Source organism: Ceratosolen solmsi, unplaced genomic scaffold (genome assembly GCF_000503995.2).
Source record: "Ceratosolen solmsi marchali unplaced genomic scaffold, CerSol_1.0 scaffold10, whole genome shotgun sequence".
Taxonomy (NCBI): Eukaryota; Metazoa; Arthropoda; class Insecta; order Hymenoptera; family Agaonidae; genus Ceratosolen; species Ceratosolen solmsi.
This window is the reverse complement of record NW_011948412.1, coordinates 1,409,665-1,435,611: the sequence shown is the minus strand read 5'-3', so window position 1 is coordinate 1,435,611 and position 25,947 is coordinate 1,409,665. Positions and strand designations below refer to the sequence as shown.

At 23.5% G+C, this 25,947-nt stretch overlaps 4 protein-coding genes across 4 annotated transcripts; 2 read left to right on the top strand and 2 right to left on the bottom strand.

The window, feature by feature from the left end:
- Positions 1-31: 31 nt before the first annotated feature.
- LOC105364049 (uncharacterized) lies at positions 32-4,531 on the top strand (the record flags this gene model as incomplete). The annotated part of the gene is made up of 7 exons (XM_011501903.1): positions 32-141; positions 1,010-1,154; positions 1,386-1,688; positions 2,085-2,447; positions 2,681-2,926; positions 4,189-4,417; positions 4,512-4,531. Coding segments are annotated over 7 exons (1,416 nt in total), but the record flags the coding sequence as incomplete, so codon positions are not given.
- A 460-nt stretch (positions 4,532-4,991) lies between these two features.
- p53 (transcription factor p53) lies at positions 4,992-11,044 on the bottom strand. Its single transcript, XM_011500178.1, has 3 exons — positions 10,613-11,044; positions 5,982-6,231; positions 4,992-5,828 (listed from the first exon to the last, which is right to left on the bottom strand). Exons 1-3 carry the CDS (start codon positions 10,699-10,701, stop codon positions 5,082-5,084), a joined length of 1,086 nt encoding a protein of 361 aa, XP_011498480.1. The 5' UTR covers positions 10,702-11,044; the 3' UTR covers positions 4,992-5,081.
- A 983-nt stretch (positions 11,045-12,027) lies between these two features.
- On the bottom strand, positions 12,028-13,886 carry LOC105364040 (probable palmitoyltransferase ZDHHC16). Its single transcript, XM_011501891.1, has 6 exons — positions 13,840-13,886; positions 13,634-13,781; positions 13,243-13,552; positions 12,667-12,857; positions 12,266-12,576; positions 12,028-12,152 (listed from the first exon to the last, which is right to left on the bottom strand). Exons 1-6 carry the CDS (start codon positions 13,884-13,886, stop codon positions 12,062-12,064), a joined length of 1,098 nt encoding a protein of 365 aa, XP_011500193.1. The 3' UTR covers positions 12,028-12,061.
- Positions 13,887-15,424: 1,538 nt separating this feature from the next.
- Dhod (dihydroorotate dehydrogenase 2) lies at positions 15,425-18,469 on the top strand (the record flags this gene model as incomplete). The annotated part of the gene is made up of 4 exons (XM_011501877.1): positions 15,425-15,448; positions 15,828-15,942; positions 17,027-17,541; positions 17,857-18,469. Coding segments are annotated over 4 exons (975 nt in total), but the record flags the coding sequence as incomplete, so codon positions are not given.
- Between the last annotated feature and the right edge of the window lie 7,478 nt (positions 18,470-25,947).

The window sequence follows — 25,947 nt, the reverse complement described above, 5'->3', positions numbered from 1 at the left end:
AGTCCTAATTAGCGAGAATTGTAAATCAACGTCTACAGGAAGGAAGTCGCACGGATTTCACCTGATTCGATCGAAATGGGATCCATATCCTTGGATAAAATCAGTTGATAAAGGGAGTAGTGCTGATGTATCAGGATTGAGGTAGTCGATGTACCTAAGATTAATAACTTATGTTAAATTTCTTAAATAATCTATTTCATTGGTTTATATTCATTTGAATCATAATAATTTCTATTAACTTTGCTTAGATTATACGCATAAGATATTATAAATACATAATATAAATCTAGAAATAACATAAACTATATAAAATATTTATTTTGCAATAAACTAAACTATAACTGGAATCAAATATAATTTATTTATTATAAATATTATCAATTTTCCTAACATATCTGTGGGTTTTTAGAATTATGATTTATTAATAATCATAATGTCACAACTAAGCAAAGTAGTTCATAAATGATTTATCTCATAGATTAAAATGTAAATGATGATAAATTTAATATGTAAAAATTCGTTATATTCATGATTGTTAAATAGATCAAATCATTATAGTCGGAATTAATTTTTATGAAGACAATAATTGCATTCAATCAGAGTAATTTATAGAATATCAAAGACACAAATATATTTTTTATGTTAAAAATACATTAATGTCTTGAAACATTACATATTTTCTATTAAATTTTTTCATTATTTTAAAATTATTTGCTGTATTTTGTACATTTCAAATTAACGTTGTATAAAATTATATTATTGAATAAAGAAAAGTTGATTGGTATTTCATACCATTCTGTTTAATAATAGAATGCGTATTATAATTAAAATCATAATTTTGTAAACTCATTATTTATATACTTTCAGTATGTTGAAAATGGTAGAAGTTGACTTATAAAATTAGGCAATACTTTATTGACTTGAATGACTGATTTTTATTAATATGATATAATGCTAACATTTATAGTAATATTGTGAAATAACATAAATATACTTGAAAAATTAACAGATCTGGCGATTGTTTATTGGAAATCGATGGCCGAGATGTTTTGGGTTTAGAGATGAAGGATATTGCATATTTAATTGGAAAGAACGATCGTGTGAATCTAGGTCTTTGGCGTCGACCCCCAAAATTAAATTCGCAAGCAGTTAATGTTGATTTCGCCCATCTCAGCGAAAAGTACAGCAGAGAATCTAATAATTATAGCGTCGAACACGCTGTAAGCTTTCCATCGTTTTCTCACCTTTATATAAAAATTTATCTTTTTATAATAGTGTGCTTATGTATGCTGAACGCTTGTTTGTCACAAAATCAACGATAGCGCAAGTTTTTGTAAAATACGTCTTGATTAAAAAAGCACTCATGTAGATTGCCAAGTTTTTAGGAAACTCTGTTGGATGGCCCGCTGCCGGAGGTAGCGCAAAAATTGGTTAAAGCGGTGTCAGGTGTAGTGAAGGCACTGGAGTGCCCGGTGTGCTTGGACAGTGCAGCCCCACCAGTGTCTCAGTGTGTCCATGGTCATCTCCTTTGCTTCGGCTGCCGCTTAAAAACTACCCGCTGTCCCGTGTGCAGGGTGCGACTGGGGCAAGGACGCTGCCTCCTCGCCGATAAGTCACATCGGATACTCACCGAGGCTCTAGTTAACGTGGAGCGTAGTGTGGTTGAGGATGACCGGACCAATGCCATGGTTTGTACTCGCCTAAATCGTTCATCCATACGTCAAGTTGTCCTCCACACCATGATATTCCATGCTAATATATTCCATGACATTACTATACGTTTTGTTGGATTAAAGATACTTTCAATACAAAATTCTAGAATGGACAATCTTTGTCAAAATAGGCAACGTGGTGTAAAGTGTCAACGTACGCCAATTAGATTAAACAAAGTATGTGACATTGTAGAAATAGTTTTAAAAATATTTAAAAAATTCATTTATGGTAAATCACGTATTGATAAATCAGTAAAAAATTATTCGCAATCTAGGAGTCTCACTTATTTGTAATATCTATGATTCGATCTATGAATCGATGCATTATATAAAAGAAATTGTTTCAAAGTGTGCAAAAATTTTATTATGCAGCCTCGCTCTCTCCACGACAGCATTTTTGGTCCACCGAGTCGCACGAAGAAGCGCAAAAGCTCGATAGCGAGCCGCAAGACTAAAGACTTCGTGTCGAAGATTTTCTCATCGAGCAAGCAGGATGAGATGAGCGTGTCGACAGAAAGTCTGCCAACGACAAGTTGCGTTATGGACGGAAACCTGTTGTACGGACGTAGGTGGCTGTTACGACTCTATGACAGGAGGAAGTCGGCTAGCACGGGAGAGCTCAGCCGAGGTAACAGTCATCACGACGATGATAGGGCAGTAAATGGTTCCTTCACCGAACTCCATAATTACAGCCAAGAAACGGTGAAATCCGGGTCGCTGCTTAGCGTACCACAGGTGAAGAAGTACCTCAATATCTGATTGTGCTCTTGCAGAAATTTTAAAGAACATTGGCGCATTTATTATACTAGACGTTAAAATTATTTGCATTTATAATAAAAAATTTATTTCTAAGCTGGCATTTGATCCAATCTTATAGACGAAGCTGTAATCTTACATTCGATTTATGAATTAAGATCATTTAGGAAATAATTCAATTCTATTGTGTTTTTATGTGGATGAAATCGAAGACTCCGATGTGGGGTGGTTCCACAGAATCCATGACAACAGGGAGATTAAATTGTCCTTTTAAAGAACGCGCGGAGAAATGTGGAGAGACCATCAATTATCACACGTTAATGGAGCATTTGTCATTTCAACATTCTGGGCCTTTGATACATTTTTACAAGAAAACCATCACTCTACCTGTTCCCTTGCCGTTCCAAGAGGATGCTGTTTATATTTTGCATCATAAGGATGAAAACTTTATACTTCTGGTACAACAATTATACAACTACATTTCCGAACTTATAACCGTTACTTATAAATATTTATGAACTTATAAATACTTATAAAAAAAGTTTCGTGAGATAACCTAACGATTGAAACACAAAATATACAAAATAAAATACCAAATTGTTTTCTTAGAACATAAAAATTAATATTCTATTAATGAATAATTTGAATATTATAAAAGTATGAATATGAACAAAGGTTTTTAACAATTCATTGAACTAAAATATTGAAAATGTTCTATGCTTATTTAGAATCTATTTTATTCATAATTTATTCGTTTTTCAAATAAAATAATGAAAACTAGTTCATTAACAAACATTTATTTAATGCAAGATTAAACTAATTTCAAAAAGTATATTTACTTTTCATTATTTTAAAATTTGTATATTGTTATATACGTGTAAAAATATATAATAAATATAAGAAATCTGATTTTCGATACACGTGGATACTAGATAACTATACAATTGATGTACTTATATATCTAATAGATCGATATTTTATTATGATGGTTATATTTATATTTATATTTAACAAACTATATTTGTAAACTTTAATCTCATTTATTCAAACCCCTAAGCGTTGTACATAAAATTAGTTACTTGAGAAGATTTTCCATGCTTATCTTTTACATATCATTTTCACACTTTTATAGTCTCGATTTCAAAATAATATATATATATATATATATATATATATATTATAGATTAAATTTTATTAAATTGTGATTTATCTTATTTTACATCGAACGTAAAGTACAAATAAATAACTGTTTTATGCAGATGAGCTATTACTATTATTAATACTGTTAATGCTTCTGTCAGTGCCACAATTTTATACACTTTACTAGATAAATATATAATAATTTTTTTATAATTACATGAGACAACTTTCTATTTTTTGTTTAAATTGCAAAACAATATTTTTTTTAGTGTAATATTTGAAATACTTATAAATGTATTTTATAATTTTCATTTGCATAAAAAATTCAAAAATATACTTGATAAGATTAACTTTTTTATTGTAATTAAAATTTATATTATGCCGAAATTGATCCTAGTATTTAAGGATATTTATTAAAAAAAAATTCGTTAATTTTATAAAATCTACACGATTAAATTAATAATCAAATTACTAACAAAATGAATTATATTAACATGTAATAAAATTATATAAAAATTATTTTAGTTACTTTTTACGCTATTAGACGTACATGCATTTATAAAAGTTTTAATATTTTTAGAATGAAAATAATAAAATTTGGATATCAAGCTCTGAAATCAACTGTGCTCTTAATTGGGAATGGATTGTACACGCAGTATCTGATGATAAAGCTGAAGTTCATTTACGACAAGAAATTTATAGTCTTCGAGATTCGTTTGAGCTTTCATCTCGTCACATTGCAACATTACCGAAAAATATTTCTATATCTTCGGTCACTATTTCACTTATCGAATTAAATTTAAATGGAGGTTATATTAAAGTATGATAAAAAAAATGTAAACCAATAAATAAAAATCAATAAAATTATTTATTCTAAGTAAAATTGTCATAAATTTTATAAAGGCACATTAGATTGTTTATAATATTAGAGATGATGCTTAATTTAAGTATACAAAATATTATACTTTACTATCGCGATGCTTAAAAATATTATGGCTTTTAAATAATTAAATATTGTATAAATGAAAAGGAAATGATAGCTAAGATAGTATTACAGTCATTATAATAAAAATATAATGTAAAAGGTTTATAATTAAATGAATCGAGAATATGAAATATCAGTATTTTCTCAGCTAGATAAAAATGACTTATTTAGTGTATAAGACTAATAGAGTAAAATTAAATACGTTTACCATTAAAAATCAAATTATCAATAAAAATTGCATTTATAATTTTTTACTAGGAATATATTTATAACTAAATATCATATTTTAATATAATAACAAAAATTAACTACTTTTTACATTTACATAAAAATTAAATATTTATTAAAATCTAGACTTTCAAATTTTGAGTTTCAAATGTCTTGTAAATTATTAACTATAAATGTTTCTCTAACATTTTTAATTAATAGAATAAACCACATATTGATATTTCATATTCTTTTACAAACAATCCATGCAGGTAATCGAGTTATTGATACTTTCGCAATACTTCGTCCATATACGGCTTATACAGATCGATGTTATCGTTTCGTATTCCCGCACCGGCCATTACATCATGTGCATATTTGATTATAGCATTTACATTCTCTCTACCAACAACCTCTAAATTTAATGAATATACTTTATTGTCGGTGGACACTTTCTTTCCAGGTGGTGGTAGTACAGGAATTGGTGTTGTTGCCTTCCGCTTCTTTCCAGATCCGATAGACACTGAAGCATCATTTTCACCTTCCTCCTTTTCTTTATCACGCTTTGGGCAACTGCAAACTCGAACCTCGAGTTTGCGTCTTCCTAAAATCTGATTCTGTTCAGTCTCAAGTGTAAAAATTAATTCGGTTGGCCTTCGATTCATTCCTGATGTGCAACTGTTTTTACAATAAAATACAAAATCCATGGGTACATTCTGTACTCCGGCCTCCGGCATTCCCAATGGTGTCAAAACCGATAAATGCCCATTTCCAGCTTCTTCATAACTACTGGTATTGTGAAGGCATCTAATTACATGCTTTACTTGTCTTGGATCAATATTGCGATTACTACTATTATCAGGTGCCATGTGATTGTGACATCTGAGAACAGGCTGAGATCTGTGCTGATCTAATTTATACACCATGGTTGCTCTCACCCAAAGACCATCCGCTGGTGGTGTCCATTGAAATTGAAGAGGCAGTACTTGTTCCATATGTATAAACACCTTTGATAACTTTTCCGAGTACTGTTGAAATAAATGAACACCTATATTTAACTTCTTTATTTAATACAATATTTCCTATTTTTGTTTAGTTTTGAATACCCATACTTTGAACTAAATAATAACAGAATTGAGATAGAGATGCATTGCTTTTGTTAAGAAAATTTGTTTACTTACGACCCAATGCTTTCCACTATTTTGATGATTGAGAATTAATTGAAAGTTAAATTGACCAGCGAACTCTTCTTTCCCTAATATTGGAGTTACTGTTGGATGTTGCATTATTGAAATATTTTGATGCAATGTAAATTTCTCGTCGATATTAATTTGCTGTTCATCGCTATAATTGCAGTTGGTCAGTTGCTGGCTATTTAGTTCTTGTGATAGATTATCCAGTGAAAATGTAAACTGCAAGGGGTCAATATCTCTGTAAAAAATGTAAATAAAATTTATTTATAAATGTAAAATTTATATGCAACACAATTAAATGATAAATTGTAATATTTAATAATTTAATATTTAATAGTTAAATTTTAAGAATATTAAATTAACACAATAATAATTTTTGAAAATAGATCATTATAAAAAAGTAGTTAAGTAACAATGTATATCAAGTCATAATTAATATTTCATTAAAATTCATATAAACTAAATTTAATTTCAATAAAATGAATAATTTCAACTAAAAAGATAAAATAGTACCATTAAAATAAGACATATAAAATAAATTGTATTAATCTATATAAATTGAATTTTAAAAACATAATTAAATAAATATTTTTTTTTAACCAGTAATTGTACGCTAAATGTCAAAGCGAATAATTTATCAATATATAAAACATATTGTTTATTTAGAAATTCTTTTTATAGAAAGAAAAAAAGGATTAGATTTAATTGTTTAATAAATGCATAAATTTCATTTAAACAGTACTATTTAGTGACTGCTAATATACTTAATTTTAACTTTATCAACGGAATTTCATTCATTTTCCGTTAATAAGACATATATTTTAAATAAAATTTTGTGATTATATTTTAGTCGGCTTAATGGTCGAATTTTGAAATCAATAACCTAACAACATTTTGTAAGTATCAATTTCTACAACTTAAATCGATCAATTTAATGAGTATACTATTCGATTGAATATTTACAAAAAAATTAAAAATATATTCGATATTTTTCTGTGTTGCTGATTTTTATACAATATTTTTATTGCGTGTAATATTAGTGTTGAAATATTCAACAAATGCATAACAATAAAATTCAGTATATATTTTATATTGACATTTAATTATAAAACTGTTTTATCTTAATATTTCTTTGCTATATTATATATATCTTTCTTAATATTTTATCTTTTAGTTTTTTTTCAAAGTGAAAATATATTGTTATTATTTTGTAATTGTGAGTGTTTTCCAATAAAGTTTATATGCACACACACACACACACACGCACACGCACGCGCGCGCACGCACCCGCACACACACATATTATAATTATAATTATATTATCGATAATATTCCACAAAATTCTATAAAACATGTTTAAAGCAAAAAATATGTTTAAAAATATATACAAATATATTTGTTAAAAAAATGATGATATACGTTTTATCCTAACATAATTTATCAATTTTATAAATTTAGTTATTATTTCAAAATTAATGTATTCTTGGTTTCAATGTTGTTCATTACAGACATGTTAAATGAACCTTTTGTAAAACCATTTTCCTCACACGTTCGAGTAAAACAAAATTCTATTTGTTTTATTTAATTACTCTTACTTTTAAATATATTTTAATGTTTTATATGGTAACTATCAATAATATTATGACGTTTGAACATCTTGAGCTTATAGAAATTGAATACAAGATTTTTTCAAAATGCGTCATACATTGGCGATTTATATGTAATTAATAGTAGATATTAATTAATCTAGGCTGTTAGTTAAACGACCGATAAAGGAAAAAAAAAATAACGCGATTAGTCTAAAATTTTTGGAACACGATTTATATTTACATAATTTTTATATAATATTTAATTTTCATTAGAAATATCTTTGTTAAAATAAACGACAATTAAACATTTTCACATACAGTTAGTGAAAATTATTTAAATAGAATATTGAATACTAAATGTATTATGAAATTGCGGTTTTGATATTTACTTAAAAGCGTGCTTGGTAATTCTATTAGATGATTAGATAAATCATTTTCAATTAATCTATTTACTGTATATAATCAAGTGTTCATTGTCTGATTTAATTGTTATTGAAAAAATAATTTTATTGTTATCATCTGTTAGAATTGAAATTGTTGGTGATTTCGATTTACCTTAAATTTTTTTGACGAACGTGGCGCAATATGAGGCAGGATTTTAGCCATTGGATTCATCTTGAGATGAGCCAGATGTACTCGGAGGAACTCTTTTTCGTTAAACACATAATTTGTACCGATAATAAGCGTTGTAATTGTCCCTATCTGTTTATTTACTTGTTGGTATAAGGTGGCTTGAAAATGAAAAATTCGCGGCACTCGATAAGTGTAAACACGTTCAAACTCTACAATGTTTCAATGAAGACTGTATTTGAATTTATATGAACTTTATTTTATTTGAATATCCATTTATATAAATGAAAAAACTCTTACATTTGATATATTAATTCTTTGATAGCGGTAATACGAATCTCGTTTTAATAAATTAGTATAGTTCACGTTATAATATATTCATAAAAATTCAACATGCACATGTTATTCTTTGTATATTGTTAATATTTATATATGCGAATTATGAAGATTTTAATAATTTGAAAGTAATACTGTCATGGTTTTAAAAACATTTAAATATTTTTATATTAACTTTTAATACATTTAAATATAATTATTTGAACCCTAAGACTGTTTTATTGATTATTATAATTATCGTATATAATTAAAATATAAATTATGAATTTAGTATTTTATTTTATAATTATTACTATTAATTAGTACTAACTTAATTTTATTTTTATTAATAAGAATTGAGAATTCATCAATTACATTAGAATAAACATTAAAATATTTTTTTAATTATAACACAAATATTTGTATTTTTAAAAAATGATTAAAATAATAATATTACATACTCATCCATTTCATTTCTAATATTACTACGTATACAGTTCTATAAAATTTTAATTGTTAATAATTTAATTTTTTTAATAAGGTGTACATAATAAGTGTAATTTAATAAGGAAGGATTAAACATTTTAAATTTTGTCTAGAATTTTCTAAATATTATTGTAATATAAGTCTTTTAAATAATAAATACTGTATGGAATACATAGTTTTAAAATATTATAATACATATTATTAAAAAAAATGTACAAAAAATTAAATAATTTATTGTATTGTACACAAATATTACTGTTTATTTTTATTTATTTAAGGTCACTATAAACATTCATGCAAACATAAACCGCACACACACGCACACACATGAACACATTCACAATATATAAGCCTACATACATACATATAATATACATGCGTATACGCAAACATTCTGTATGTAAAAATACACTAATTATTAGAAAAAATACTAATTAAGAAATCATATTTTAAAAATGTTTATATTTGTATTCAAACGCTGTCATATGAATTCAATTTCATACTCTTTCAGATTAACTTTAAAAATAAATAAAATGACTGAATCAATTAATTTTGATATTTGTATTACTTTGAACATTTCCCTTGGTATTTTTAGCAATTTCAAAACCTGTAAAAATGTAATAATTCGAATATAAATAATAGATGAAAAATGAATAATTTATTTAGCAAAAGAAATATTAAATGCATTTAGCTGTAGGAATGTCAATACATTTAATGGCATTTTGATATATAAATATATTCATATTTCAAATCTAATTTAATTTAAACCTTTTAAAAAAATATCCTCGTTAAAAGTTTGCTATAATAAAATCCAATGCAATATTTACATAGAAATTTTTAAATATAATTAAAAACAACAAAAAACTATTAATAAGTGTTATATGATAGTGATATATGCTAGTGCACTAGGCCAGAAAGTTTGAAAGTTTTATATGTTTTATGTGTATAAGCTCAAGTACATATTAATATTATTAATTATAGTAAAATTGATAGAAGTTACAATAATTAGCAATGCACACAAAATCTTAATTAGCTTAAAGTTTATGTATCACATAAAAGAAATTATCATAATAAATTAAAAGTTAATATAAACAACTAACTTTTATATTAATATGATACCATATTCATGGTATGAACATATCAATTTTGAAAGGAAAATGTTTATCATTGTATAGGATCATTAGCAGGGTTATATTCAAATTATTAATAAATTTATACAAATGCTTCTACATTTACAAAATGGAGATGTACCTAATGCATGATTTTATTAACAAAAAATTATATTAAGAAATCTTTGACTCGTTTTCTGATGTTTAAGGCAATCAAATCTTTTCAATGGCTTTTAATTTCAGCAAATCTTTTAGCTTGTTTGTATAAATACAAAATAAATACAACGGTCATTATAAAAACCTATTGATATTAAGCGTGTTATAGACAAAGAAAAATATTCATTCTATCCAAAATACAGAATAAATATATTAAACAGATAAGTAATCTTAATTAATTAAGCATAATTTATTGTAAAATTTGTTAAGATGTTTGTCAGATAAGTGTGAATTCTAAGCGTGCGTTTGAATTGAAGAGAAAAAGGGCCAATAAGAAAGATGACGCAAGTTGAAACTTGTTTTTCAGAAATCGAATTAGGTTATATACACTTACATCTGTCCATCGAAATCTTTTATTGTCATATATTCTTGTAATAAGGCTTCCTCTTGGGAGCTGGTGAACAATGACCCTTCTTTGGTCATTTTTATCGGATAATCCGGAGGCACGTAGTCTTTTATTGCACCATAAACAAATGCTGCTCTTTGAATTGCACACCATCGAAAACAGAACCATGCACGCTACTTTTTCCGCGAGGCACGCACACTTGCTTTAGCATTCACTGCCGCCAAAAGTCCTTTTTTATTTTGCTATTGACCAAAGGTCCAATTAGAATGAAGGCAATGACGAGAATGAACTCACTTACGAAGCTGAAAGTTAGACTACGCCTTACGGGAATTAACAGTTCAACTAAGGATGAAGACGGCCATAGCTCGTTAGGGTTGTATTCATTTGAATCTCTTTTTCAAGCAAACAAATAAGTGAGAAAGTAGAAATGCCGAATAGGAGATATTGAAAATTAGTTTGTAGTGGAGACAAGTTACAAACAAGTTGCCTTTTATTGAGCTTTTATGTAATTTAGATACAAATAAAGCATCGTCTTTATTATAATTACTAATTAACACTTAACAAATAAAAGTATTACTAGAGTGCAGAAGTGAAGTATTTTGACATTAATTTTTTTTAACGTTTAAATTAAAGGTTAAATTATTAATGGTGAAAATAACCTAACTTTATGTATTTTTTAAATATAATTTTAATATATTTGAGTGTCAATTTATTAAAAAAAAATTAAAAATTTCAATGCATAAAGCATTCTTTACTTTTTACTAAGTAAAGAATTTAAAAATTTGTTATATATGAATATAAAGTTTTTAACTATGTCTAATATATTAAGATTTTTTAATAAATTTCATATTTTCATATTATTTCCTTTGAACATGATTAAATAAATATATTAAATAAATTTATATTTCAATTTACTTAAATATTTGTAAAAATGAATAATTTTTCTAAAAAATTATAAAATGTTGATTGAATGAAATTATTTTATAAGGTATATTTGATTAATACTGTAAGAAATATCAATTTAATAAAATAGTTTTTAGTAATTAAGACATAATTTAGCTAATTTTGTGTACTGAATTAAAATTTTATAGATATTAATTATTTATAAGATATAAAATAATTTATTCAAAAGATAAATTTTTAATTTCATTACTTAATTCGTTCGTTGTATCGTAAATTTATAAAATATGGAAGCTAAGATTGTTTATTTGAAACAACCAATAAGAAAACATGACATTCAATAATGACGTTATATAAACATTTTGTTTATTTTCATAATACGTACTTTAATTTCAATATTTTAATATGTACTTTATCAAATACTATTACTTTCTTAAATATATATTTTCAGTTTTAATCAAGTGTGAAAATATTATAGTTTTCACATCTTTGTGAGGATGATCTCATAATTATACAATTTATTTTTTATTTATACAGTCAAGATGCTTTTGAATTATGTGCAGTATTCCAAATAAGACCGTCACCATATGGTCCATGTGTTGATGGAAATAAAAGATGCCACCATCTTCTAAGAATAGAAAATTTAAACATTTTAATTAAATTAAAAATGAGTAATTTAAAAATAAAAATTTAGAAATAGTTCCTTTACAATTTATGAATATTTTCATTAAACTGTATTACCTGTCTTGTAAACCTAGGAACAGTCTCCAATTTTCTTTTAGTCCAAAGTCATAGGGATTCTTATACATCTTTCCTTGTGCTTTGAATTTCTTTTCCAAAGTGCTGTTAATGCGACCTTCAATGCTTGTTTCTCCTCTGCTAATTAGACCAGCATGCCACCATATCAAAGCCCCTAATGTGGTTAGTGTTGCTGTACAAATTAGAGCAGCCAAAATTATTAATTTTCGCCTATATTCACTTTCTTTTCTTCCAGCTGCCTGTTTGACTATCTCTTCTCTTTCTTCTTTACTTAGATGATCTAATGATTCAGTCTATAATAAAATATTACATAATATTACATATTTCATACAAATATATTCACTCCAATACTAAACTAATGTTAAGTATTATATTAAATTTACCATTGAAATAATTTCAGAATTATGTATGCGTACAGGATGACCATCAATTTCTAATTCTGAAGAAGGAAAAAATTCTTCATATGCTAGTTGTACTCCAAAAATTATAAGAAATATTATTCCACAGCCTGTAAATGCCATATATTGGAAGAAATATCTATGATTATAATGTCCAACGCAATTATTTAGCCAAGCTATATTACAAAAATTGTTAAGAAATTTTATTATGTAGTGGATTAAGACAAAAGTTGATATAACATAATATTAAATATATAAAAGAATATTATCGAATCATCAGTATTAATAGATGAGACTTTATAATTCTAACAGTACAATGTATTCTAACTTATGTTATTTATTCTAATAATTTATGTAAAATTTGAAGTTCGTTAAAATTAGAATATTATAATGTTTGAAAATAAAATCGTCTAATCAGTAAATTATGTCAAGATTAAATATAAATGTGATATTAATAGTTTCAAATCGATTAGAAAATTTTCAAACAATATATTGTAATAATTTTGTAATAAATCTGAATTTAAATAATTAACTTTTTCATATAAATAATGAAAAGGATACGACAGTGATGATCCATTTTTAGAATACATTTATTACATATAGAACAATGATGTGTCCTTGGTGGCTTTGGCTTAATACATTTTTTACAAATACTAACAGCTTCAGGTATGAGTCCACCCTTAGGTGGATAACCTGCTGGTACATTAATTCCCATATAATAATGAAAGCAGATATTAATTAACAACCAGTTTCCAACAATCAATAAAACTATTGCAAATTCTGGACTCTTTTCCCACCAATATGGTAAACCTATATAATAGGCAATATATACAATTAAAATTGTTAGCAAACTGACCATTACTATAAATACCTGTAAAATATAGATGAGAGACAATAATGAAATTCATTATTATTAAATAATTTTATAAATAAATAAATAAAGAATACTTACTGGGCCAAGACAAGCTGTAAAATTCTCAACAAACCATAAAATTGGTTCCAATAATGTATCACATACATAATTCCAATTCAAATAATGATTATAAAATAGAGATTTAAATGTAATTCGAAAACGAAGTAACATTTGATTAAAATTGAAACTAAAAGTAGTGATTATTACTTGATTTACCATAAATATTATATTAAATAATTTCTTACCATAAAATCTTTGGTTTTCTTATCAAAAACCATTGAATTTTTGCCATTTTTATATATAAACAAAATTATGTAGGAAACTTTTGTACTTAGAATATGACATAATTTAAATAAAATCAATTTTTGATTCTTTTAATTTAATTAATTTCTATTCTAATGCTATACTAGTATATTATAATACATAATATGTAATAATATAGAACGATCAGATGTACAATTTAAAATATGTATGCCAACATTATGGAATGGAATGAACACTAGACTAATTAATATCAATTGCTAAATATAAATCAAAAATTAATTTGATGAGTAAAAACATGTTTTTATTTCTTTATATACTATTGCTCTTTAAACATTATGTATATTTATACATGAAATGTATGCATACGTATTCAACAGTCTGTATTTAAAAGGTGATGCTAATATAACTCATTAAATATTTTAAGCACTAAGCTGGCGAAAGAACATTGTCATATTTAATTTTTTTTGAGGTTATATTTAGGTTTCCCTCATAATAATAATAATAATAATTCGTCTACTGACGACTAATGAAAAGCAATTTGTACACATAAGATATTGCGAATATTATTCTTTCTATTTTACTACTGTGTAATGATTTTTATTTTTGTATAAATAAATGTTGTTATTCGTTACATTATGTAAATATTCGAATGCTAAAATTCTTAATTTCAAATGTCTAATCTTGTTTCTATCTATTATTTATAATTAAATTTTCATTATACTGTGTCAATATTGTGTGTAAAAATTTATATTGATTATAATTTTTTAATCGTTAATTTAACAAATAATCTTGGAAAATTTCTCATTGCAACCCTTTACTATTTCTATTTGTAATAGAAATTTGTCTATGTGTATAATTTTTTTATATAATCTAAAAAATTCAAGTATTTACATAAAAAAAAAAAAAGAAAGTAAATATTTCTAATAATATTTTTCCATTTTTATTTGAAATTAATTTTTATTACATAATAAAATGTACGGAAACAGTTTATTTTGAAATATGTCATTTAAATATATATAAATTATGTTTATATTATCATAAACAGCTTATCTATCATCATTCATCTAATATTTCAATATGTAAAAAGAATAAAAATATTTTTAGAAATATTGTAAAATATAATATTAAATATAACATTTCTACAACAAAACTCTTATAATATATTATTACTAAAAAAGTATTTTATATAACAATTCTTAATAAAAATTATTTAAACATTTTCCCATTTATAAAAACAAAATTTATTTTACAGCAGTATTATGTAATATCTATGTTCTTTTACGCTTCATTTTTACATATTAAATGTGACATTATAACAAACATAAAAAAATTTTTAAAATATTGGTAAACAATATTCAATGTTCCAACTTTATTAATACTCATATGGGCAATTTTATATGAACTTAAGATGGAAAGGTATTTAATATAGTTCGTTATAAAATAATAATTTATAAATTATCCACCATAAAATTTCTGTATAAAATAACCTAGTAATTATTTGCAGCAATGCCAACAAAACTGTTTATATTATAGTCATAGTATAAAAACATAACCTATTATTGTAAATATGTGATACAAAGTAATATTTGGGTAAAAGCCTTTGTAGTATATTTTACTAATATTTATGATTATAACATAAGAGAATAGAGCATAGTTTGAGATATTAGTAATTAAATTAAAAAGAAAAATATTTTTTACTCTTTACTCACATTTTAAATGCATAATGGCAAGATCTTTACTTAATTTAAGTAATTGGAGAAAACTCAAATCATTTTTTGGAGTGACTAGTGGTGGAATAGTAATTTTTTCTGGTATTTCCTTATATGAAGGAAATGAAAAATTCTACAATAATATTGCTATGCCTTTGGTTTATTTAATTGATCCAGAGTTTGCCCATCGCTTAGCTATAACTACTACAAAATTGGGCTTGGTATCGATTAAAAAAATTACTCATTCTTCTGTACTTCAGAGCAAATTATGGGGTCTGCAATTTGAGAATCCTCTTGGTATGGCTGCTGGTTTCGATAAACATGGCGAGGCTATTAAGGGTCTTCATAAAATGGGCTTTGGTTTTGTAGAAATTGGTAGGATATTTTAAAAACGCATATATATATATATATATATATATATATATATATATGTGTGTGTGTGTGTGTGCGCGCGTGCGTGTGTGTGTGTGTGTGTTTGTGCACGGTGTGTGTATAGTTGTGCTTTAGAAATAAAAATATCATTTAAATACATTTAATTTTTACATATATTTTGAAATATTAAGCAATATTAGATATAAAATATTTTGTATTATAATTTAATGAAAGGCAACTTATGATTAATTTATAGGAATATAATGTAATAAGTTGAATAATGATGTTCCTATAAAAAATTATTATTCATATTACTTAGACTTGTTTATTATAAACAATTAAAATTAAAATATAAAAAAAATTTACCTTTCCTTATTAAAATTATTATTTTATAACTTTTTCAAGCATAAACTAATACTACACTATTTAAAAAGTTTTTTTAAAAAGTAATTTCATTATTTCTATATTTAAGAATTTGTAGAAATAAATATTTTTAATGTAATTATTTATTTATTATCACAATAATTTTTGCAAGTGCAATATATATTCAATAGATGTGTACAACTTAAGCTTTTATATTTTAATAATAATTACTGCATAATTCTTTATAATAAATTTGTAAAAAGCATTTATATAATTTTTTATACATTGATATATTATGTAAAAAGTTTCTTTGTACATTTATACAATTTGTAAAATAGCTTTCAATACAAAATTATATATAAATTTTGAACAATAAACTAATATGCATTTATTTATTTAATTATATAATTACTTTTTTCATATTTATATTTTGATAATTTTTATGATAAAAGTTAAATATGTAAATTGATCAATTAATCAAAATTAAGCAATGATATTTTTAGAAAATTTAAAAGAATCAATATAAATTAAGATTTAATAAAATTAATTTATAATAAAAATAGAATTTTTAAAAAATGTACAATTTAAATTCAGTAATAACTTAGCAGTAAGATTATAAAAATGTTAAATATAGAATATCAACCATTAGTGCATTATTTTATTAGCAATTTTCGTGTAAATTAATACAGCACAAAGGAACTTATTTCATTTTTTTTTTTTATAGGTTCAGTCACACCAAAACCTCAATCGGGCAACCCGAAACCTCGGGTCTTTCGTCTAACGGAAGATCGAGCTATTATTAATCGTTATGGGTTCAATAGCGATGGTCATGAAGTTGTTCATTCACGGCTTCAAGACCTAAAGAGTTCTGGATTTCAAGGTATAATTGGGGTGAATTTAGGCAAGAACAAAAACAGTAACAATCCAAATGTAGACTTCATAGAGGGTATTTCAAAATTTTCCGATGTTGCCGACTACTTCGTCATTAACGTATCGAGCCCAAATACTCCAGGTTTACGTAGTTTGCAAAATAGACTTAAACTTGAAGAACTCTTAACTGTGGTGAACGAAATGAGGTCAACATTGCCGAAAAGACCGCCTCTCCTACTTAAGATTGCACCTGACTTATCAAATCAGGAGCAGAAGGATATTGCCGAAATTGTACAGAAGTCCGAGACAAACGTAGATGGTATCATAATTTCGAATACGACGTTGAGACGGATCAACTTATCGAACAATGTGAGTTTGGTTAAGCCTTAAATAAATGTAATATCCTTAAAAGATTGTTTTTTTTTAATTAAAAATTTCGAGCCAAAAATCTTCTTTCACATGTAATGTCATTTTTAACTAAATATATTATACGTTTTTGAAATGTGACTGGAATAGGTGATCAATTTATTATTGCATTGGCATACGTTCATCAACGTATATAGAGTATAGTGCTTATCGATTTAAAATAATCTGAATTAGTTTAAACAAGATGGAGATATTCTATTGCATTTGAATTCTATGAAATATTCAAATTTATATTATATTATAAATAAATGTTTATAGTTAAAGAAAGAAAGCGGTGGATTGAGTGGAGCACCGATAGCTGAGTTGTCGACTATTATGATCGCCAATATGTACCAACTTACAAATGGTAAAATACCGATTGTTGGCGTAGGTGGTGTTTTTAACGGTGCCGATGCTTATGCAAAGATAAAAGCCGGTGCCTCCCTTGTACAGATATACACATCATTCGCTTATCACGGGCCGCCAATCATCGCGAAAATTAAGAGTGAGCTAAGCGAGCTTTTACTCAAGGATGGTTATCAATCGGTCGCCGAAGCCGTTGGCACAAATGCCAAAGAAATTTTATTAACATCGACTTAATTATTTCACATATTAGTTTTAATTTTATAATTTTTACTTGATTCGTTATTATTCAAGTTTCGTTATTTAATACGAATTTTTCATAAATTGATGTTTTGTTGTGAAAACCAAATAGTTACCTGACATTTTACGTGACATTAAGATTGTATATTATTCGCATTTAATTAATACTTATTAATTATATTTCATTTAAGAATATTGTACATAAGATATACTGAGTGGCAGTAGGTAGTCATGAAATATTAATTTTCACGAAAATTTTACAATGGTCAAAAAGTGTATTTATTATTAACTCTTTTATACAATGTAATTCTGTAATTCTTGATACATAAAGAATTAAACAAAGAAAGGAAATTGAATAAATGTATAAATAAAATGTTTTCATTTTTTGGAATGAATAAAAGTTTTATTAAAAATTTTGTCATTATATACTTACCTTAAAACAATATGAAAAATATGTTAAATAATTTATAAAAATGTATCCAAATAAAACAAAATAAATTGATTAAAGTATTATTAAGTAAAAAAAAAACATAATTTTTATTGTTATAGGATTAATTCTTTCTTATGAAATCTGTAATTTATAAAACTGTAAAAACTATATAAAAATATTCAAAATTTTTAATAAAATTACTAAATTTATAGTAACTGTTTTATACTAGTAATATAGTTTTTTTATTTAACTCTTTATTTAATATAATGATTTCATTACATTTTTTTAAATTTTCGTTAAAGTTTTAAAACGACATTATTTAAAGTAACTTCTCTGTTTTTTTTTATTTTCCTAAAATATTAAAGTTTTATTTTAAAAAATATACTTCGGTAAAATTGTATGCTTTGAATATTAAAATAATTTGACCGAAAGTCAGAAAATAGTGTAAATTAGTTACAACGATAAATATAAACAATCTATGTAGACAATATATGTAAATTACATAAAATAACAAATATATCAATTACTTTATCTTTTACAAGCAATAGCATACTTGAATTAATAAAAATGTAAAAATTAACATATATTTTCGTAACAAAATATTTAATCCAGAGACATTTTTTATATAAAATATTTTTAAAACAATCGTCAAAGTTCTATTATGTATATATAATTTGGAATATCAATTCATAAAATAGATAGAATTTTTTTTTTAATTTTTTACAATTTTATTTTTTATATTTTTAATTTAATAAAAAGTAACTGAAAAATATATAACTCAATTTAAAAATACATAATATAGCAAAGAAATTGTTATGGAATATACACACTCTTTATATTAGAATATACAGATAAAGTTGAATTTGTTTATATGATCTTTTAAAGGTGACACTTGGCCAAAATTAATTATGATATATGTCGATTTAAAAATGTCAGCTTAACTTATAGGCGTTGAGTTTTAAACTAACGTTCAAGTTAAATGAAGAAAAAATTAAACAAATTTATTTATAAATTTAATCACATAATAATGCCAATAATAAAACGCTTAAAAGTATTGATTTTGATAATCATTAATCATTAGTAGTCTCAATATTTTTCTTCATCCGCTTTAGCTGAAGTAATATATGTTTAGTTATAAACTATATATGCAAGATACACACACGCACACACACACACAAACACACACACATATCATGCAAACACTATATAATATATACATGCAAGATAATGTCTCCTCAAATTCTGTAAATATTTATTACAATGCATTGTAATACATATTAATTGTTAATATTCGACAATTAAGATACATTGACCTTTAATAGTATGTAAATAGTTTTTGTAAAGAAGAATATTGCAAATTTTAGAATCCATAAATTTTAAAGAGGGTTTAAAAATGATGTATAGAATTAATTATAAGCAATTAATTAAATAATAGTATCCATGTAAAAAATCTAACGTTCAAACGGAAAATCATACATAAAAAATAATTTTAATAAAACATACCTGTTTATATTGTATATAAAAATATTTGTATTCCTTTTTATTAAGTTTTGTTCCAAATAATTTTTTTTTGTTTATATTAGAATAGAAAGTTTTATATATTTTGATTTTTTATATATTATAGTTAGGATGCAAATAAATTTTCAAAGGCATTTCTTTAAAGAAAATATTTATTACAGACTATGCATGACAATTGTTAACACGTTCTATTCTTTCGTATTACGTTGTTTTTGATGTTTTTTTTTTTAATAAAGAGAAATAACTTCTCTCAGAGATTATCTAATGTCACAATAGTTTTGATTATTTATTTATTTAAATTATTTAATTATTATATATAGTACTCGCAGTGTGTACTTACCATAAAAGTACGTACGATCTAGCCTATGAATTTGCTATAATATCTAATACATGCTTGTATTATATAAAATAAAAATAATTCATTATATAGAATAGTAATATGAAAGTATAAGCTTATACATCAAATATAATGATATAATTTTAAATACATGTGAATGATAGTCCTCAATATATATGTATAATTTATAAATTGCAATAGTTCTAATACTATGTTTGAAGTATAAAAAATCGAATAATTTCTGCGAACTTTAAATTGTTTTTTCTAAATTTTTTTTTTATTGATTTAATACTTAATTCATACGCTTTTAATTATCTTATTTTACCGGAATATTTTTTGGAAAATAATTTGTTTAAAAAAAAAAAAAATTAAATTTGAATTATATTAATTGAAAATGAAACAATATTCGTTATAAATTCATAATGTAGAAAAATATAATCTTACGCATAATCATATGTATTATGTTTAATGAATTTATATTCAATATATAAGAAGCAAGTACAATTTTTGTAAAAAATCCAATTTTCTAAATAATTTAGTTCATCCTTTTACAGTTTTATCCCCACGATTTCTATCTAGACAGTATATTGATTACATTTCTATTTTTTATCTGCTCTTTTGTTTTGACACTGTATTTATGTTTTACATTGTAAGGATATCATTTACTAATTCATTCTCGGCTATTTTACCCATATATATATATATATATATTAAAAATAGTATAATTTACTATTTTGAATACGGTATCATAATTTTTTGTAATAATTTTCTAAATAGGCTTATTTTAGATCTATTTATAATTTGTTATTATAATCATTCAAAGCAATTGAAGATAAGATTTTCATTAAATTTATAATTTTTCTTTAATTTTATCATTACGATAAAAATATCATAATTTCTTTTTTTTTTAAATTAAATTAAATTTATAATATTAAATAAAAAATTTCAATATTCAAAGAATACTTCATGTGATTTATTTAATTTGTAAACGTATCCATAAATTAAATTTTATTTAATCTATAAATGTGCCATAAAGATAATTAATTAAAAATTTCATTTTGAATCAAACAACCATAGAAGCTTATTTTTTCAATATTTTATAATTCTCAGTTGCTCTCTAACATGTTAGTTAAATGGATGAATTTCAAAGTTGGTAATGATATTTTTATAACTGACTACAAAAATTATAATATTCAATTTAATAAGCATACAGAAGTGTAGAAGCTAGAAAATAAATATTTAAAAGAATTAGGATATATATCTAATGCTTTTCTTTTCTTGCTTTCTGCTTTTCAGTTTTTATTAGTTATTACTTTTATACACTTTTTTTACATTTTTTTGATTTACAAATTTGATATATCGGAAGTATGTAAATCAGAATTATAATTTTATGAAAATAAGTAAAATGAGGCAAATCAAAGAGGTGATATAGGCTTTGTTTTTATTTTGAATAAAATTTAGCTAACTAGCTTTTGAGTTTTTTCATTTAAATGAAATATAAGTTACAAATTAAAATATATAAAGATTATCTTTTATCATCCTAGCAGTTGATATATATACATGTGTAATATTTTGAATCATTTTATATTTATTTTACCAAAATCTTCTGATTTTACATACACAAAGTGTTAATTAAGATAATTAAATACAATGTAAACAATTAATATGAAATGTCTATATTACTACAGTTTGAAAATTACAGCATTCTATATTACCTATAATTCCAAATGTTGAAAGGAAAATAATTTTATTATATTTCAATATAATATAAAATCAAAAAAATTTGTTCTGGTTACTACATGTTTCCTTATTTTAAATCTTTAAGTTATATAATAAGAATAGATATATATATATATATATATATATATATATCATACATAAATTAATTTCTATTTATCTAAATAATAAATAATAAATAATTAATTTCTATTTATCTAAGCTATGTATTAAATATTTTTTTATTATTTAAACTTTTATGGTTATGTTGGTGGTTTCACGTTCATTATTTTATTTGATGAAATAATCTAAAAGAGTTTACAATGTTTCTACGATTTTTTTTATGTAATTCCATTTATATATTATAACTATCATGAATTCAAAGAATATGAATTAACTAATGTGAATTTTAAATGTTTTCGATATATTAAGTAATATAGATATTTATGTGTAATTTATACTACAAATTAGAAGGATGAAAAAGTAAATTAAAGTATATACATTTATTTAAATATATTTTATTATTTTGTAAATAAGATTATTTCTACCTTTTTCTTATATATATATATATATATATATATCTTTAATATATATATATTTATCTTTAATATATATATATATATATATTAAAGAGTGATTAATAATTTCTTTAATATAAGATTTATAATTGTTATAATTTTTATTTTTATATTTAAATTGAAAAGTGTTCAAAGATTAATGTAAAATTGAAGCAGAAAAAATATTAGAATTATAATATGTAGATGATACATTAGTTTTTCTTTTTTTCTAAACATATTCCACTATGACAGAATATGTTTACATTATATTTTATTTTTATTGTAATTCTTTTTGCAAGTATGTTTTTAAAAACTAAATAAATTAGCTGTTTAGCTTTTTACACTAAAATCGCACTTGTCAGGTACATCATATAGGTATTATTTATAAAAGATTAAATAGAAGGTATTTATATTTTTTAGAGAAATAATTTTTGTTCTTGTCTCTAAAGTCACATTAGCATATTTGGCATAAATTATAAATTATTTATGAACATTTAATTAATTTTGACGCAAGAAAATTATAATTCTCGATAGTGAAAATTTATTTCTTTAGATAAATAAAAGTGATATTATTTAATATATACAGAATTTAAGATCAATAATTTGTGTGTACCGAATATTCTGATTAGCATGATATAGACTTCTATGTGTATTTAATTTGAGTGTCATTATATTATTAATTATGTAAATAAAAATAGTGTATAAGAATTCAAATATTTAGAATAAAGAAATAACAAATGTAACTTACTTTTTCAATACAACAGATCATTTAAAAGTACTTACATTTGTTAATTGAAAATTTCTATTAAATTGAAGTATTTTTATAAAAATGTATAATATATTTATTACTGTAAATTATTTTTCTTATACAATAATTAATTTTTTTTTTATTTTCAGTAAAATTGGTATTAGAATATTAGATTTTATTTCAATTTTGAAATTAACTTATTATTTAATACAATTGATTATCAGGTACAAGAATTTTTTAGTCAATACATGTGCTAATAAAACATTCTATTAAGTTAATAGATATTTCTTGATATTCAAAATTAAAATTTTGTATAAGTTACAATTCTTTTAATATATCTATAAGTTATAATTATATTTATTTGAGTTTTAAGAAATAATTTTGCTGTAATATGTAAAATATATAACTAGATATTATTACAATTTTTACAAGAGAATACCTTTAATTGAAATTAAATTTATATTATTTTTTATTCTAAAATATTATTGTACAGACTATATATTATAGTTACCAAATGATACATAAATATTTCAAAAGTTCAGTTAAAATAATGTACAAGTACATTTATATGTGTTCTGATTTGTAATATTAATAATTTCTTTTATTAAGTGTGAATTACTTTATGCATATATAGATATTTACTTTAATACATATATTTATTAGATAAATATATATTCTATAATATATATCAAATATAAAATTAGTAATATATTCCGTAAACTCGAATGTAAAAATAATTCCATCTTCTATATTTTTTTCTAAATTTTTTTAAGCTTTATTTAAATTATCTTGAAATTATTAATGCTATACAATTTAATAAATATTTTGGTTGAAAATTATTTCATATATTACAATATAATTGATATATAAATTAGTTTTACTAAATGTAATGCTATTAGACTAAAAATAATGTACATTTGTTTATCAAAACTCTATTCGAAGTAATATTTGATTCATACAGATTTCGATTTGAATATAATTATTTTTTTCTCATATTGAAATTTAAGTAATTGAATAATAAATAAAATAGAAACTAAACGTTAATAATAAGATTGATCAATGGAGTTCTAATTATATATACATATAGGAAAAGCTGATTATCAATTTAATAACACTAATTTTATTTCTAAAAAATATTTTTTAAAGTTAAAAATTTGTCCAGTGAATGAATTTTACGATAATTTATATTTAAAATTTTTTTTTGAAAAATTACATAGTTTGGCACATTTAATCAAACAGCTTAATTATTTATTGGTACAAAAATTATTGTATAATAAATTCTATTATTTATAATTTGTAATTAAATTATAATTTTAAACATATTGTACATGAATATAAAAGTTACCAAAATTTTGAAAAATTTGAGATCGAATAAATATTTATTTTATTAAATAATTTTCATTGATATTAAAATATAATGATCTACTTGGTATTCGATAATATAATTATCATAGGAAAAAATGTTCGGGCGAAGTTTTATAACTAGCCGTCTTTCAACGTTATAGAATTTAAATTAGTAGCTTAATAGAAGATAATTTACGATTATTTGCAATTATATGTTATTTAAGTTGATTTCATCTATTGATAAATATTTTACGAATATTTTTTAAATCAATTCATTCACTGGTATATAATTCTTTTAGATTTTTACAAAAAATGTATTAATTACCATAATATATGATTGAAAAATAACTGCTTTACAATTAAAACTTATCTTTATTAGGTGATAACCTTATTTTTATAATTTAAAAAATGATGTTTTATATAATGTCAATAATAATCTAAATTTTAGTATCATTTAAGTTTTTATATACACTATAAATAACTTGGAAACATTTTTTAACACCAAGCGAAATTTTCTCGATATCTTCTCATAATTGGATAAAATCTAATTTATAAAGTAATATATTTCAATTTACAAGATTATCAAATTATTTTGCAAATATAAAAAGCTCTAGATTTATTATCATTACTCATGTTATGTAGGTATTTTAAATCTTAATAAAAGAAAAGATAATTGTATTTACCGAAATATATATTATTCTTTTGACTTTTTAATTAACATAAATTTAATAAATTCATTATTTGTACACAATTAACGTAGCCTACAAAATTTTAATTTCCTTTGTTCATTATAAATTAGCATTTAATATCATTCATTTTGATTTTATAATTATAAATAGTAATAGTTGGTTAATTACGTTTTTACACCCACCCACCCATTCATTCATTCACACACACACACACACACACACACACACACACACACACACACACATCGATTATATACTTTATTTATTAAATTTATATTATCTATTTTTTTAATAGGCCAAAAGTAATTGCTTCGAATGTATTTTTCTCATATCTATGGTTTTTTTGTATTTTAAGTAGTCACATATGCATTGGAAAAAAGAGAATGAGAGAAAGTATGAGCGAGAGAAATTGGGAGTATTAGTTTTAT